Source organism: Terrapene carolina, unplaced genomic scaffold, assembly GCF_002925995.2.
Source record: "Terrapene carolina triunguis isolate 2854851 unplaced genomic scaffold, T_m_triunguis-2.0 Scaffold411, whole genome shotgun sequence".
NCBI classification, from domain to species: domain Eukaryota; kingdom Metazoa; phylum Chordata; order Testudines; family Emydidae; genus Terrapene; species Terrapene triunguis.
In genome coordinates this window covers 111,091-127,756 of record NW_020664762.1, presented here as the reverse complement: position 1 = coordinate 127,756, position 16,666 = coordinate 111,091, and the positions used below count along the sequence as shown (strand labels likewise).

General features: G+C 44.4%; 1 protein-coding gene across 1 annotated transcript in view; it reads left to right on the top strand.

The window, feature by feature from the left end:
* Positions 1-16,666, top strand: part of PDZD2 (PDZ domain containing 2) — a 200,689-nt gene that overhangs the window by 100,710 nt on the left and 83,313 nt on the right. The window contains exon 2 of the mRNA XM_024199800.1: positions 9,954-10,377. Within this exon, the coding sequence (XP_024055568.1) occupies positions 9,954-10,377 (424 nt within the window). The remainder of the gene's footprint in view (positions 1-9,953; positions 10,378-16,666) is intronic.

The window sequence follows — 16,666 nt, the reverse complement described above, 5'->3', positions numbered from 1 at the left end:
TTGGGCCAATGGTGCACCAGCACTGGGGCTCCCCTACTATGAGCTGAAATCACTAAGAGCTATAGTTACTAAGAGCTGAGATCACTGAGTGCTGTGTTAACTAGTGGGGGAGCCTGAAGCTATATTGCTAAGCGGCTGGCGGAGCAGTTTGCGGAGACGGCTGGAGGAGCAGCGAGCGGCGCGGAGGACGGTTGGAGCCTTGCGGGGACGGTTGGAGTGGCCCAAGGAACGGCAAGCGGAGCTGTTTGCGGGGATGGCTGGAGTGGCTCACAGGTTGGTGAGCAGAGCGGAGCAGCTCGTAGAGCAGAGCAGTTTGTGGGACGGCAGGAAGTGGACTGGCTCGTGGTGAAGGCTGCGGCGGAACCCCACGGAGAGACGGCCGGTCGGCCTCGGATCACGTAAGGTGCCCCTTAACACCCTGCGTGCCCCCCCTTTTACTCTGGGGCTGCACTGACCAGGGACAGAGACTTTGGGGGTTGTTGGACTTTTGGGACTTTGGGTGGTTGCTGGACCCAAGAGACTTTGGGGATATTGGACTTTGGGGACTCTGGGTGATTTTTGGGTTGCTGGATTCAAGAACCAAAGGGAATGGACACGGCCCAATTTGCTGGGGTGGGTCTTTTGCTCATGGTTTGTGTTAGGAATCCTGTTTGTGGTGTTTTTTCCAATTTAATGCTGATGTCGTTTACCTCATGTTAAACATTTTCTGCTACACTCAGACTCCTTGCTTGTAAGAGGGGAAGTATTGCCTCTTAAAGGCACCCAGAGGGTGGTATGTAATTGTCCCAGGTCACTGGGTGGGGGCTCGAGCCGGTTTTGCATTGAGTTATTGAAACGGAACCCCTAGATACAGAATCCGGCCCTTGTTGCTGCCAACTTAGATGGGCAGAAGGGTTGCACACAAAATGTAGCCAAGTAGCCAACTCCTCGGTATTTGACCTTCAATGGTGAACCTGTTGTCACAGTTCCTGGTCTGCAGTGAGGGGGAATCCTAGTCTCATAAATTGTAAAGACATTTTCTCAGTTCATTATACCTGTGCAAACAGACAGTGTGGTATCTCATTCCAAAAGTGGCCATGATGTATTTCTTGTGGGAATTTAATTCCACAGCTGGTCCATAAAGAGAAAAACCTGGCTCCTACAGGTTTCAGCTCTGGGACATTGATAATAAGATAATAATGTAATAATATTCTCATTTTATTGATGGGGAAACTGAGCCGGAAAGAGGCTAAGTCATTGCCCAGGGATTCAGGGCACGTCAGTTCACTATTGGACAACACTGCCCCTCTGAAAGTTAAGTTACAAGCATTTTTAAAAAATTCAATAGCTTTATCCTCACTGGTTCCCTTTTTGTAAAGCTGTTATTGAATAATGTGCCATAAAGACTTTTATAAAACTGTGAATTCAAGCTGTTTTTTTCTCCCCGGTGCACAAGCCTCGGCTTTTCAGAAAACCAATGTTGTTTAGAGAGCTGCCGCTGATGTGGGACTGTGGGAAATATTGCTTATTCTTGGCAACAAGTCGTCGTCTCAAAATTGCTTACCATCAAAAGGAAGTGGGAGGCCTGTTACCTGCCCCCGGCCATTTGAATTAACTTGGTGGATATTTTTAGAACAGCTCAGCTTGTTGATTGACCTTCTCATGTTATTTCTGCATTTTTTAATCATCTTATTAATGCAGGTAGAGAATATTACATCTCTTTTTCCATATGTCAGCGCACACACAGAATCTAAGACAGGAAAGGGCTTGTTGAGTGTGACGATATGAGTTGAAACTGCTTGCTTCGTTATTGGTATTGTTATGTACTAGCCTCTTGGTCGTCATATTAAGTTAATACAGGGGCCAGATTCACCCAAGGATCTTACATTGGTTTCTATCAGTATAAATCATGGAGGAGGCTGCAAGACAGAAATTCTGCCCACGGGAAGTTGCAAAGATGAGAGGTGACAACTGAGGTATGTGTAAAGGTTGTGGAGCAGGCCTAAGAGGGGGTGTGACCCAATCAGCCAGGGAAGCACTGATTCCTGTCGAGCTAAAATCACAACTTCAATCTGTTTTTCCAGCCAGGCTCTTGGAGCTCAGGGCTGTTCTGGACTGGCTGTTTCATGTTGTAACATACCTTCATGATGACATGAATCACTGCCCTGAGATGCAAAGACTTTGTCCTAAGCAGCTGTATATTTCCATGGCTTCTTGTCTTCTGTGTTAGAATTTGTTTCCAAGATGCTCACAGCTAGATAGGGTGAGCAGATCACCACACTAAAATATCAGGTCACATTGGGGTGCCATCAGCCCCATCCACAGTCCACCCCCGCTCCTCCTAGTCTCCACCCCCACTCTGCCCCAGGTCCCGCCCCCTCCCCACTTGGCCTCCCCATTATGCCCTTCCTCATCCCCCGGCCTGCCGCTGGCTTGCTGCGTCCCTCCTAGGTCCCCCACCCACCGCTCGCCTCTGTGCCCGCTCGCTCGCCCGCCCACCGCTTGCTTCTTCACCCCCCCGCCCGCCACTCACCCCTACGGCGCCGACTTCCCCATCTGCCAGATGGGTGCTTGCCCACCCCTGCCTCTTCCCGCCCCTGTACCGCCCTCATCCTTCCCCCAAGTCCCCGCCCCTGCCCTGCCTCTTCTCTGCCTCTTCCCCATAGCGCGCTGCCTACCCGCTCCTCCCCCCCTCCCTCCTGGAAAGCGCTAAGCGCTGCCAAACAGCTGTTAGGTGGCAGGAAGTGCTGGAGGGGGGGAGGAGCGGGGATGCAGCGCGCTGGGGTGAGAGGGGGAGAAGGAGGCGAGGAGCGGGGAGCTTGGCTGCGATTTTTCCCCATGGGTACTCCAGCCCCGGACCATCCACGGGGTCAGCGCCTCCCTTCCGCTCGCCTCCTTGCCTGAATATCGGAACAAATGGCGTCCCGATGGTACATTGATTGGGATGCGGGACAAAGGGCTAAATATTGGGAGCTCCAGGCCCTTTAAATCCCGGCCCCAGCCCGGGCGCCGAGCTGCGGGTGGGATTTAAAGGGCTCTGGGCTCCCCACCGTGGGAAGCCGGTGAAGTCCGGCAAGGCGTACTGGCTCTTGCCGGTACGCCGTACCGGACCGGACCGGCTTACTTACACCTCTGATTATAGGTCCCATTGCACTTTGTGTAAAGGTTTGAAATCCAGTCTCTTTGGCCAAAATTTCCCCTCCTTGCTCATTCTTGTGAAGATATCAGTGTGTATACAGTTTGTAAAGCGTTGTTTGTAAAGCATTTTGGCATCCATCAGGATGAAAGGCCCTGTATAAATGTAAAAGAGCACTATTATTAGACAATAAACATACTTTTAAATATTTTGTTTGTAAAAGAAACCCAGATGTTTTCTGATGGCTGCCGAGTCTGCTTTGGTTCTCCTATGGCTCAGTGTGACCATTGATGTTTATGAAAGTGTCATTGCACAGCTTTAACAAATGTGAGGAGACAGAGAGTTCATTGCAACATGTGCTTGTCGAGTCTGGGAACGCTTTCTGTTTACTTATCCTAAAATATCCTTTCCGAGTCAGACACTTCACACATATGCCATTGAACCTGGAATAAACCCGGCTTGTGTATCAGTTTATATAATATCAATGATCAACTCAGTGGTGTAAGGGAGAAATGAGAGTTGGGAGTTTAAAACACATTAGTCATAGAAGGTAATGGATGTGCAGTTCCCTTCATAATTCCGAAGGAAAGAGAGTATTATTACACACCTATTAGTAGTAGTAACCAGGGACACAGCTCCTTACAGGCAGGCATGCTGCGAGGAAGGTAACTGTACACAGCTGCTCTATTCTTTGCCTTAGACACAAAGTGCATCAGCAGGGATTGTTTTACCTTTTCTTTCTTCCTTTTTTATTTTTTTAAAGTTTTAGTTTTAATCATTTGTAGTTGTTGTGGTTCTACAGTTTGGCAGATGGATGATTTCTCTCCCAAAGAAAGGAACATATCAGCCCCTACTGCTCGTGACTATCTATATTCTAGATAGTCTACTTCCACAATACTGATGTTGTACCCTAGCTAAGATGAATTAGGAGAGTGAGATCAAGTCAGAAAACGGTTGTTTCAAAGTAGATGTCTTGGAGAATGTCCTAGCTCTTCAATTGGGAGCAAGGATACCTGGGTTCATTTGTTCTATGTAGTTAATCCCTATTAGGGTTTTCTATAGTGTTCATCACCAGAGTGTCTCAGTGCTGGGTTCTCTTCCTGATTTTTTTGCTGCTATCCTATGATAATTTGGACTTAACCTCTCTGCCTCAGTTTACTCATCTGTTTTAAAAAATAGAAATAAAGCAGTACTAACCTACCACTTAGGCAGTTTTAAAATATGTTGCTGTACCCCACTTGCTGCAGTGCAGGAGACTGGAAATCTACAGTGCAATGGCACTGCAGCACTGGCAGCTTCATTTCGGGTATGTCTACACAGCAAAAGCTACGTATGGAATCAGCCTACCCAAGCTACCTTGAATCCTGCTAGCATGGGCAGGGACACATACGCTGCTCGCTAGCCCACTCTGCACTGTCTTCACTACCATGGTTACCCACGCTAACTGGATTCAAGCTAGCTCAGGTAAGCTAGCCCATGCACACCTTGTGCTGTATGTATCCTTAGTAATGTCTCATAGGGTATTGTGGAGTTTGTGCATAGTCACTCATGGTTGCTTAGCATTTGTGATGCTCAGAAGGTGCTATAGAAATGCAAAATATATTCGTGCTATCTGTATTTATTTAAGACAACGAAGTGCTCTTCTGGAAAAAAGCAGTATTGAAAGGTGTTTTGAATCCATTACAAATACTGCAAACTGGTCTGTAATTAATTGCCTTTGTAAGTAAGGTACAAGGAAAAGTCTTTCTTTGGGTTACAGTCTTCCTGCATGTTGTCTCTGTGGCCCTCCTCCTTTGTACAGGGGAGCTGTGGTTTTCTTCTGTCTGAGGGGGGGCCCTCTGCATCATCGTGAAATGATTTGGTGAATATCAGCATTGCTACAGAAAATTGGGCAGATATGGCTCTAGTAAAGCATTCTATTTCTGTAACATATTACCAGCATTGTGTAATGCGCTAATAAAATGTCTTGCATTCTTCAAGATCAGTAATATGAAGACCTTGTGGTATGTTGTCGAGGCTAGTACTTCCAAATCTGTGATAAGTGGCGCACAACCCCCACTTAACGTTGCAACTCTGATCTTGGACTTTCTGAAATCCATCTGGTAATTGAATTTTTAAAAACCCAGTGAATACTCTGCTGGTGCCAGATTAAGTAAAAAGTTTGTCTGGTTTCTGCTCTTTAGAAACCCTGACAAGTGGAATTTTGGATCCAGCATCACTTTTGCAGAGGCTTCTGCAGTGCAGAAGCTGAACAGGTACTTTACTGAATCCAGCCCCTATTTGTCTTCTGGCGTAGGATGCTCCTAGGTTCATAGAGAGACAGAAATTAAAAAACACTGCGGATCCTCACCAATCATTGCATTTTGGTAGGATCAGGTTAATTTCTTTCCCATGCTTTCGTTAGTCTACTGTTATCTTTTCTGGTTTATTATATCTTAATATTAATGTAATTAGTCTTAAGTTACACGAAATACTTTAAAAATAAAAAACTTTCCTATTTCTCCCCCAAAAAACATATCAGAGAGTTTTCTGTGGCATGATTGTCATTGGACACCATCAAGTCTATACCAATCAGGACATAGGAAAGTGTACTTACTGCTTTGCCCATTCTGAGCTCTGCAGGCAGGCTTCCTTGATTCCTGCCTTGCATTGAAGCAGATCAACTTTAAGATCAATTTTAGGAGATTTTCCGCCTTCCTCAGGCTTAAAGATAGAAAAGCAGGAAAAGAAGCTGGAAAGGAAAAAGAAGCCAGCTAAGTAGGCAGAATGTAGTTAGCCAAACTGAAATTTGGCTTAGGAGTTGATTAACAATCTTATCCTTGTTTAAAAAAAAAAAAAAAAAAAAAAGACACTCTATATTAAATGACCACAAATGATCTGGACCTTGGTTGTCTATCTCCACAAAAAGATAGCTGAGTGTTGCACCATTAGCATAGTTCTTCCAATACAGGTCTGATTGGGCGTTGATTCAACAGTGACTCAGAATGAACAGTGCTACCTACTGAATCATCGACACCTGTTTTTCCAGCACATAGTTTTCCCTAAGCCTGGAAGATCTGACAAGATCATCGCCTGAAGTGATATGGCTGCTGGCCTGGTTATTGCTCTTCAGAGAGACTCATTTGTTCTTCTGTGTCAACTTGTTTTCATCTTTCATAAAAATATAGTGCATGCACAGAACTGCCCTGTAGCAATCAAGGGAGCATAGAAACGTGAGTTACTACAGATTGCATGACTGGAGTATGTGGGCCAGATCTTCATAAAGTAAAGCATTGTAGTTTCATGGAAGTCAAGGGAACTACATCCATTTACACCAGCTGAGAATCTGGCCCTGTGTCTCTAAGCATATCCTTGAACCAACAGTGGATTGAATATTTATAAAATGAGCATTTAGAATATTATATCCTTTTCCCAAAGCGTTTATCTTACATGTTATGATAAACTAACATGTCACAAAAGAATATAAAATGGTAGAGAGATCATATTTTGTTTTGCTGTATAAAATTGCTTCATTTGCAATACATTTTATAACTTTATTTTTTCTGGACTTAACAGGTATTTGTCTGCTGTATTCTCTGTCATTTCATCTTGTTGGTGAATTTATATTTGTCTGAGGGAGGTATTGTATTACCAGTGCTTAAAAAAGCATGCGGTTATTAATGCAAAGAAATGTATGTATGTGAATGGCATGGCAGCCAAAACAGACCATAGGCTTATTAGAGCAGGAGACACTCTTCTGTTTCTCTCCTTCAGGAGAAGCAATGCTATCAAGTTTATATGTGATGGATCAGAGTGCAATGGTATTGCTGCAAGCAAAAGTCATGAATTTTAATCAACGTTGTTGGCTGCCTTGAAATTTGAGCTTGAAAGATAAATGTGAAAACCAGGCAGCCCATACTGTTTCTGGAACAAAACTGCCCCTCTTCCCTTGATTTGAGGGGGGAGGAAAAAGTCTTAACTTGATAATCAAAATATCTGTTTATTTCTGGAATGTTATAATATAACCCTTTGGATCCAGTCTCCTCTGGATGCATTAGTGACCCAACCCTCCCAAGATTTTCCACGCTAATATAGGCTCTTGTACTGTGTTGCCTACTTCCAGCTGATTGAGAAAGAAAGACGGTTTTTATTTTTTATTTTAAAAAATGACTACAGTGCTTGTGAAAGGTGCTGAATTTATAATCGTGGTGACTGAAGTCCTCTGCATGTTCACTGAGAAGATACGACATTGCCATTATCAATACAGACTTTCCTGCCCCACTTACTCGTGCTTCAATCTTGTTCTGCAGGGGTCATCTCTGAGGAGATGGGGTCTGTGGTTACCATGTTCCTTCAATCATTGGTCTCCCTGATGAAATAAAGGCACAATTTTCTTAAAGTATTTAAGCATTGTTTCGTTCAGCATTGCAGGGCCTAAGTGCCTTAGGGGCCTAATTAGTCTCATTTTCAACAATTTGGGCTCCTAAGTCCCATGATCTTTTAATGGGTAAATGCCTGAGTCACTTTTGAAACTGAGAGTTTGACTCCTAAATCACATAGGCCTTGCAGTGCTGAGTGGAGCAATGTCTAAATACCTTTAAAAATCAGAGCCTTACTGACGAGGGCCAGTTGTGAAGGTGGGATTTTCTGACCTAACCATAAGGAAGAACTGAACTGAAACTACCAACTAACCAGTGCCCTCTCCAGCTTTCATTGCCTCTTCCATCTCAGCGTGCCTCCTCCACTCACCCAGCAATGCCCAGTCCCTTCTTTCATTCATTGAGAAATACCAAAGAACCAACCACCAAAGTTTGCCACTCACTCGATCACTCACCCTTGCCACTCAAAAAACCCCTCCTCACTCATAAACTGGCTTTAGGCTTCCCATGTTCCTCCCCTGCATGCTCCCTCTGAGCGTCTCTGGCAGTGCAACGAGCCCAGCTCAGCTGGATGGCAGCTGGGATGCGGGTGGAGGGGGGCAGCACAGCTGGTCAGCATTAACCGTACAGATGTATTGTGCAAGTCTGTTGGGGTGGGAAATCATTCTCTCATGTGCTTGGCTGGCTGGCTGTTCACATGCTCAGGTTCTAACTGATTTCCATATGTGGGGTTGGGAAGGAATTTTCCCCACGTCAGTTTGGCAGAGCCCTTGAGTTTTTTCCACCTTCCTCTGCTGCCTGGAGTGCAGGCCACATGTCAGAATTGTCTGGGTATCTCTCACTTAATTCCCAATGCAGGGGCTTCAAACACTGGTGCACTTTTTGCCCCCCCCTCTTCTCCCCGCCGCCTGTGGCACATGGTAGTTTCCTATGGGCTATAATACTTTGGTCTAATTGTGGTTGTTCAGTTTAGTGTGCAGGTGTTGGGTGGTGTTGGTGGCCTGTGCATACAGGAGGTCAAACTGGATGATCTTGGGGTCCCTTCTGGCCTTAATCTCTTTGACTCTGTGACTCTGACCGTCAGTCCCTGACTACTTCTCTCACATCCGCAAATGCCATATTATTTCATCTAAAGATCCTTACAGCGTAGTTCCTTTTACTGGCATCTACTTTCACCTCTCAAGAAGGTGATGTTACTGTACGTTTACCAACAGCTCCACATTAGTGAATGTTCATTGCTATTGGAGAATGGTTTGTTTGATATTCTTGGAAGCATTTTCTGCTTTCACCAGCAAAGTAGACAACGTAACCTAAGTTAGCATGGGACCTACCAGAAGGGATTCATACAAACACGTTAAGTACAAATTCAAGCTTATTTGTACTCTCGGTTACATTCTTGGATTGAAAGCCAAATATTTAAAGAATTTAGGTTGAGGTATATGTTGTCCCTAAATACACAAGAGCCCAAATTCACCCTTGGAATAAATAGGTGCAGCTCCATAAAGGTGATTGTTTTTTGCCTGAAGTAGAAATACAGTTATGTAAAGCGTCACTCAGATGGTGAGAGTGGGAGTGATAGTTTGTAAATACAGTATGTGTGTTGCTACTTATGGCTGCTACTTCCACAGTTCAGATCACCTAGCTCTCCACCAGAATAGACATCATAAAAGGAAATCCACCTTATTTCCTTGTCCTGTTATTGGACCCAGTAGGTACATCATAGTTTATAGCGTAGTGTTTTGCTGTACTAGGGCAATTGGAGCCTGCTTACAGAAACAGTGGATTTGCCCCAAGGTAGGGCATATGTACCCAAGCCAAAACTGAAGATGTACCTCAGGGAAAAGGCTGCATTTCAGATGCAAGCACTGTGAGCTGCTGCACCAGTGAAGCCTGGCTGGTATTTTTTGTTTCCGTTGGAGAGGGAAAAATGTTTTCTTTGTTTTTTGCTATGCTCTGTCATCCCATTGTGCTGCCTAAACACCTGTCTCGCATTCAGAGTTTGAATTGTGGAAGATGACCAGCTGAGTGTTTTTTGCCAGTTTTCATGAATACCAAAATGTGATTAGCCTGTTTCCAAGCCTTTTTGTTTGTTTGTTTGTTTGTTTTTTTTAAACTCCCTGTTTCAAATGCATCTTCTCTAATTCATATGCAAGAAGCATTTTGGTGTTGAGGAATATTTTCTCCATGAGCATGGCATACCTTTTAGGACTTTTTGCAAAATAGCCTTATTTGAAGCAAGAGCACAGAACTCCCTTGTGAGTCTGAACATCTCACAATTTCTAATACCAACTGCAGAGCTCATTTGCTGATGCTTCAAGGTGTTTTACTGTATCATTGCATTTGGTAACAATTTAGCTAGGCAAAGAATCCTGTTAGAAAGTGCATCAATACCTAGCAAAATATATACCCGTTGACTGTACTTGCAATATCAACTTTATAGGACAATCTGTTTATAATCCAAACTTTTCTCTTGCTCGCAGCTACCTGGCTGATCAGTGCTGGAATGGCGGCTTTATCTACCTGATCATGTTCCGTCGCATTAAGCGCAAAGCCCCTCTTCCTCCATCAAATGGCAACAACAGCAACAGCTGTGAACCCAAAGCAAAGCCTACCTTGGAGCGAAGTGACAGAGCCGCTCAAAATGGAAAAAGAACTAGAAAATTTGGGGTCATTGCCAGAACTCCAGCCAGTAAGGACAGCAAGGAAAGCAAAGACAGCCAGAATTCAGAGCAGGAGAATGGACACCACACGCCTATGGAGGTTGACGGCTCACAGCCAGAGGCATCTGAAGCGGCAAGCAACACAGAGGATCGGTTTCGAAATGCAGACTCTGAGGGACGGTACAGGTCTCGCCATTCAGATGGTGGGGTGCCAGACCTTAACCCAAGTGACCTGCCTACACAGGTAAGTGTTTTGGTTTGGGCTTTTAAAAGAAAGAGGCAGGGCCAGTTCGAGCAAATTGAAGGTTCCAATACATGTATTAGTTTCAATAAAATGGCCGCACGGCCCAAGACTCACTGTGCAGCCTTCTTTTCACAACCCCAAATTCTTGCTCCGAACTAACTGGTAGGATTTCATCCTTCAGGGCAGGGAGCAGAGGTAAGTATTGTGTTCAGAACTGCTGCATGTATTTGTGACCTGAGTGAGGGGGAGGAGAGTGAATAAAGGTTTCCTGTTAAGTAGGATGGTGGGGACTACCTGTGATATTCCCAAACAGGGCTGTGAGAAAGGGGACGACCCCTTGATTCAACAGGGCGGATCAAGTTCTTATCACCCCAGAGCTCTTATTCAGCAGGAAGCAGCTTGTGCTTGCGATGCCCCCATGACAGTGGGGCACAAGTAATAAACAGCACATGAGCATTTCAACCTTGTGATGAGCCTCTGAGGCTGCTTTGGCAGTAGCCAGACTGTAGGAGAGACTAGTTTTAATGGTTAAATTAGAACTAAAAATCTTCATTCATCGTCATGCTGAATGAGTGAACATTTAAAGAGCGCCCATGTATTAGTTTGTGTCTAAAAATTGTTTAGACATTGATCAGTGGCTGTGGGAAAGTTTTATTGTATATTTTGCACTATGCTTAGGAGATGGATGCTCTGTATTGTTTTATCAGACTAGGGTAAGGGACTTCTTACTGCGTCTCCTGTGATTTTGAGTAGAAGTATATGGCAGCAAAACATGAGAGAGACCTTAGAGGTTTAGCGTTTCTGGACCCAGAAAAATCACTCAAGTCTTGATCAGATTTCACATACAGCTTTCACCAGAAGAGTTGTCACTGCAAGGCTCTGAGTCTTTGGCAGTCTTCCTAAAGAAATTGATAGACTAAACCCGTGAATACTACTGCGCTAAGGCTGGGACTTATTGGGGCAGCTGTTTTTGTTTAAAGAGTTCAAAGCTGGTAATATAGAAATGCAGTCATATTTCATATTGCTAAATTCCAGTGAAGGGAAGTGTGGCACAAACATGCTGCTCAAACTAATGATTGCTGATATTACATATTTACTAGGGGGCTCTTGGTTCAAACGTGAAACCACCAGGAAAGCTGAATCCAATAAAAGAATAATAATATTCCTAAAGCCCAACTAAGTCAGAATATCCTCTCTTCCTGTCAACTAATCAAATGATCCTGTCTCAGTGCAAGGGCTGGACTAGATGACCTCTTGAGGTCCCTTCCAACCCTTTTCTACATTTCTATGATTCTAGACATTAAATTCACTGTGGTATAACGAGGAAAATGTTATCTGGAAAGTTTGAAAAACCTCATAATTTGAAACTCTGTATCATTTTGTTTGTTCTTTTTTAAAGGAAAAGATATGGATCAGAAAGATCCAGACCTGCACAGTTTTATGGCTCCCTGTCAATTTAGAACATAATTTAAGCATGATTTTTAATAAGGCTAATTTAAAAATGCCTTCTAAATGAATATGGTTTGTGTCTGAATTTCTGAGTAATAAAGAGTGTTAGAGATCAGCTCAGAGAGGTGGAAAGCCACTACATTATAAATAAGATTGGTGGTCTTGAGCCACTTAAATTTATTTTGAAGTTTTAAGACATCTTGGTCTGAAAAAGTAAATTTTGAAGTTCAGAACAGATATAGAATATGAGAAATAAATGAATATTTAATGCAAAACACATACAAGAGGCATTTGAATATGTAAGCAGGGGTGAAAGTAACTTACAGGACTTACCGGTACTGCCGGAGTCCTGAGGGGGGCGTGGCCTCATCCAGAAGAGTCATGGCCTCGACCGGAAGAGGCGGGGCCTCTCAAGATTTAAAGGCCCTGGGGCACCGGCTGTGGCTGGGGGCCCCAGGGCCTTTAAATCAATCCGTGGCTCCCAGCTGCAGAAGTGGCTGGGAGCCCCCGGGGCTCAGGGGCAAATTAAAGGGCCTGGGGCTCCGGCCGCTGCGGAGCTCCGGGTCCTTTAAATCCCCACCGCAGCTCCGGCTGCCGGAGCTGCAGGCGGGATTTAAAGGGCCCGGAGCTCCCACGGCTGTGGGGAACCCCGAGCCTTGCTGGGCTGGGGCCGGGATTTAAAGGGCCCGGAGCTCCTGCCGCTGGGGGAGCTCTGAGCCCTTTAAATCCCGGCCCCAGCCCAACCGCCGGAGCTGCGGGCGGGATTTAAAGGGTTCTGGGTTCTCTGCAGCCACGGGAGCTCTGAGCCCTTTAAATCTGGCCCCAGCCCAGCTGCCGGAGCTGCAGGTGGGATTCAAAGGGCTCTGAGCTCCCCGCTGCGGCAGGGAGCTCTGAGCCCTTTAAATCCCGGCCCCAGCCCAGCTGCCGGAGCCGCGGGCGGGATTTAAAGGGCACTGGGCTGCCCGCAGCCGCGGGAGCTCGGAGCCCTTTAAATCCCAGTCCCAGCCCGGCTGCCGGAGCTGCGGGTGGGATTCAAAGGGCTTGGCGCGGAGCCCAGAGCCCTTTAAATCCCCACCGCGGAAGCCGGTGCGGTCCGGCACGGTGTACTGACTCTTGCCGGTACGCCGTACCGGACCGTACCGGCTTACTTTCACCTCTATATGTAAGTCTAGCCCATTCACATAATAGGAATGCTGAGTCATGAACAGAAGCTGAAGAAAATGCTGTTTGTCAAAACTATCTAGCACAAGATTGCTGTATACTTATTTTTAGTAAAGAATAAAATTGTCAGACACATAGAAGAACATAACTTGTTAGGCAAAAGTCAACATGATTTCTGTAAAGGGAAATCATGTCTTACTAATCTAATTAGAGTTCTTTGAAGGGGTCAACAGACATGTGGACAAGGGGGATCCAGTGGACATAGTCTACTTAGATTTCCAGAAAGCCTTTGACAAGGTCCCTCACCAAAGGCTCTTACGTAAATTAAGTTGTCATGGGATAAGAGGGAAGATCCTTTCATGGATTGAGAATTGGTTAAAAGACAGGGAACAAAGGGTAGGAATAAATGGTAAATTTTCAGAATGGAGAGGGGTAATTAGTTGTGTTCCCCAAGGATCAGTCCTAGGACCAATCCTATTCAACTTATTCATAAATGATCTAGAGAAAGGGGTAAACAGTGAGGTGGCAAAGTTTGCAGATGATACTAAACTGCTCAAGATAGTTAAGACCAAAGCAGACTGTGAAGAACTTCAAAAAGATCTCACAAAACTAAGTGAGTGGCAACAAAATGGCAAATGAAATTTAATGTGGATGAATGTAAAGTAATGCACATTGGAAAAAATAACCCCAACTATACATACAATATGATGGGGGCTAATTTAGCTACAACTAATCAGAAAAGAGATCTTGGAGTCATCGTGGATAGTTCTCTGAAGATGTCCACGCAATCAAAAAAGCAAACAGGATGTTAGGAATCATTCAAAAAGGGATAGAGAATAAGACGGAGAATATCTTATTGCCCTTATATAAATCCATGGTACGCCCACATCTTGAATACTGCATACAGATGTGGTCTCCTCATCTCAAAAAGATATACTGGCATTAGAAAAAGTTCAGAAAAGGGCAACTAAAATGATTAGGGGTTTGGAATGAGTCCCATATGAGGAGAGATTAAAGAGGCTACGACTTTTCAGCTTGGAAAAGAGGAGACTAAGGGGGGATATGATAGAGGTATATAAAATCATGAGTGGTGTGGAGAAAGTGAATAAGGAAAAGTTATTTACTTGTTCCCATAATATAAGAACTAGGGGCCACCAAATGAAATTAATGGGCAGCAGGTTTAAAACAAATAAAAGGACGTTCTTCTTCACACAGCACCCAGCCAACCTGTGGAACTCCTTGCCTGAGAACTAGATAAATTCATGGAGGTTACGTCCATTATTGACTATAATCCAGGATGGGTAAGGAATGGTGTCCCTAGCCTCTGTTTGTCAGAGGGTGGAGATGGATGGCAGGAGAGAGATCACTTGATCATTACCTGTTAGGTTCACTCCCTCTGGGGCACCTGGCATTGGCCACTGTGGTAGACAGGATACTGGGCTGGATAGACCTTTGATCTGACCCAGTATGGCCATTCATATGTTCTTGTGTTCTTATGTTTGTGCATCCTTCATTTTAGCTTCTGGTCTCACATTTAGGCCTGGTCTACACTACGGGATTAATTCGGATTTAGCAGCGTTAATCCGAATTAACCCTTCACCCGTCCACACTACAGAGCCAGTTAATTCGAATTAAAGGGCCCTTTAAATCGATTTCTGTACTCCACCTCGACGAACGGAGTAGAGCCTAAATCGATTTTGTTAATTCGAATTAGGGTTAGTGTGGCCGCACACCACCGAATTACTGTGTTTAAATTAATGGGGTAGTGTGGCCGCACACCACCGAATTAATGTGGTTAAAAACCGAATTAAGGTGCTTAGTGTGGCCGCGCACAATCGAATTTATACAACCTGTTTCCCAAATTCGAATTATCTAAATTCGGATTAATCCTGTAGTGTAGACATACCCTTAGAGTTTGGCGGATTTAGATGTATGGATACAGCTCTTACATGTAGCATCTTCTCTAGATAAACATACTAGTCTCTTAAGCAATCTAATTATAGGGCATAACTCAAGAAATACTGTACCACTGAATCAGTAGTTAATTTATTTATATTTAATAAGTTAGTAAGTTGTGCTGTATTTTAACATTATTGGTAAATATCCCCTTGCTTTCACTTATATAACAATTATAATTTCTAAGAATATGTCTAAAATTTAAATTAAAAACAAATACACTAAATCTATCTGGCAGGAGCTTTTTAGCACCCTCAGGCCCCCTGGAAGACCCTTGATCCATGAAGGGACTCAATTTGATTTCAGTGGGAGTTGTGTGTATTGATTAAAAATAATCAATATATGACCCTAAGTAACAATCTGTCACATCCTGTGAAAATTTTGAAGTTAAATATTGACATTTCTGAGCCTGCATCTTCTAGGGATTACTTTAGAAAGATTGGTTTTGGAGGGCTAGTAATCAAAAGGCAAGGAGGTAAGATAAATGCAGAAAAGATCTGATGGGATAAGTTGAAAAAGTGCTTCCTTGGTCAAATAAAGGCCAGGGTGGCTGGTTGTACTTTGGCTACTTGGTAGCACTGTAGCGGTATTTAAGACAGATAGTACTCATCAATGTGTCACTTCATTTCTTCAGCACAGTGTTTTAAGAAGAACTACACTAATCTTCTAGCCTTCTAATGCCTGAAAAACATTGGGACACCAATAAATATAAATGGTGCAAGAGAGGAGATCAGAATTCTGACTCTACATCTTGAGTATATTTAGTGAAGGTGACTTCAGATCCAGTCCAGTTCTCACTGAAGTTAATGGAAGAACTTCAGTGGGAGCTGGATCAGGCCTTTAGAGACCATAAAGAAATCTGACTGAATATGAAGTGTACTGAAGAATAGAATGGGCAATAACTAACTCCTTGGTTACATTCTCTCAAGGCATTTAAGAGATTAAAGTGCTTTGAAAATTCACATTTTAAAAAAAAAATCTTCATTGCTTTTAAAAATACTGAAATGTCCCTATTCTGTATAGATTGTGGGTTAAGGTGAGATTGAAATCTTCACCCACAACTAATGTTTATAGTTGGAGGATATAAAAAAGATGTGTTTGATTAAGGTGCTCTTCTAAGAGGAAGGTGATTAAAGAACAGGACTGGGCCCCAGGGAACCTGGATTCTATTCTGGGCTCAGGTAGCAAAGTCACTTAACCTATCTGCAAGTCAGTTTACCAGCTGATAAAAAGGGGACAGTAATCCTTTCCTATCTCCCAGAGGTTTGGAAAAGCTTAAATCATAAATGTTTGTAATATGCTTTGCGATCCTTGGATAGGGTTGCCAACTTTCGAGTTGCAGAAAACCAGACACCCCTGCCCTGCCCCTTTCCCGAGGCCCCACCCCGCTCACTCCATCCCCCTTCCTCTGTTGCCCGCTCTCCCTCACCCTCACCCACTCGCTCATTTTCACTCAGGCAGGGGGTTGGAGTGTGGGAGCAGGTGCGGGCTCCAGGGTGGGTCCAGAAATTAGGGGTTCAGGATGTGAGAGGGGGCTCCAGGCTGGGGCAGGGGGTTGGGGTGTGGGAGGGGTGAGGCTGGGGATGAGGGGTTTGGGGTGCAGGAGGGGACTCTGGGCTGATGCAAGGCAGTTGAGGTGTGGGAGGGGGTGAGTGCTCCATCTGCAAATGTGGACTCTGGGGTGGGGCCAAGGATGAGGGGTTTGGAGTGCAGGAGGGGGCTC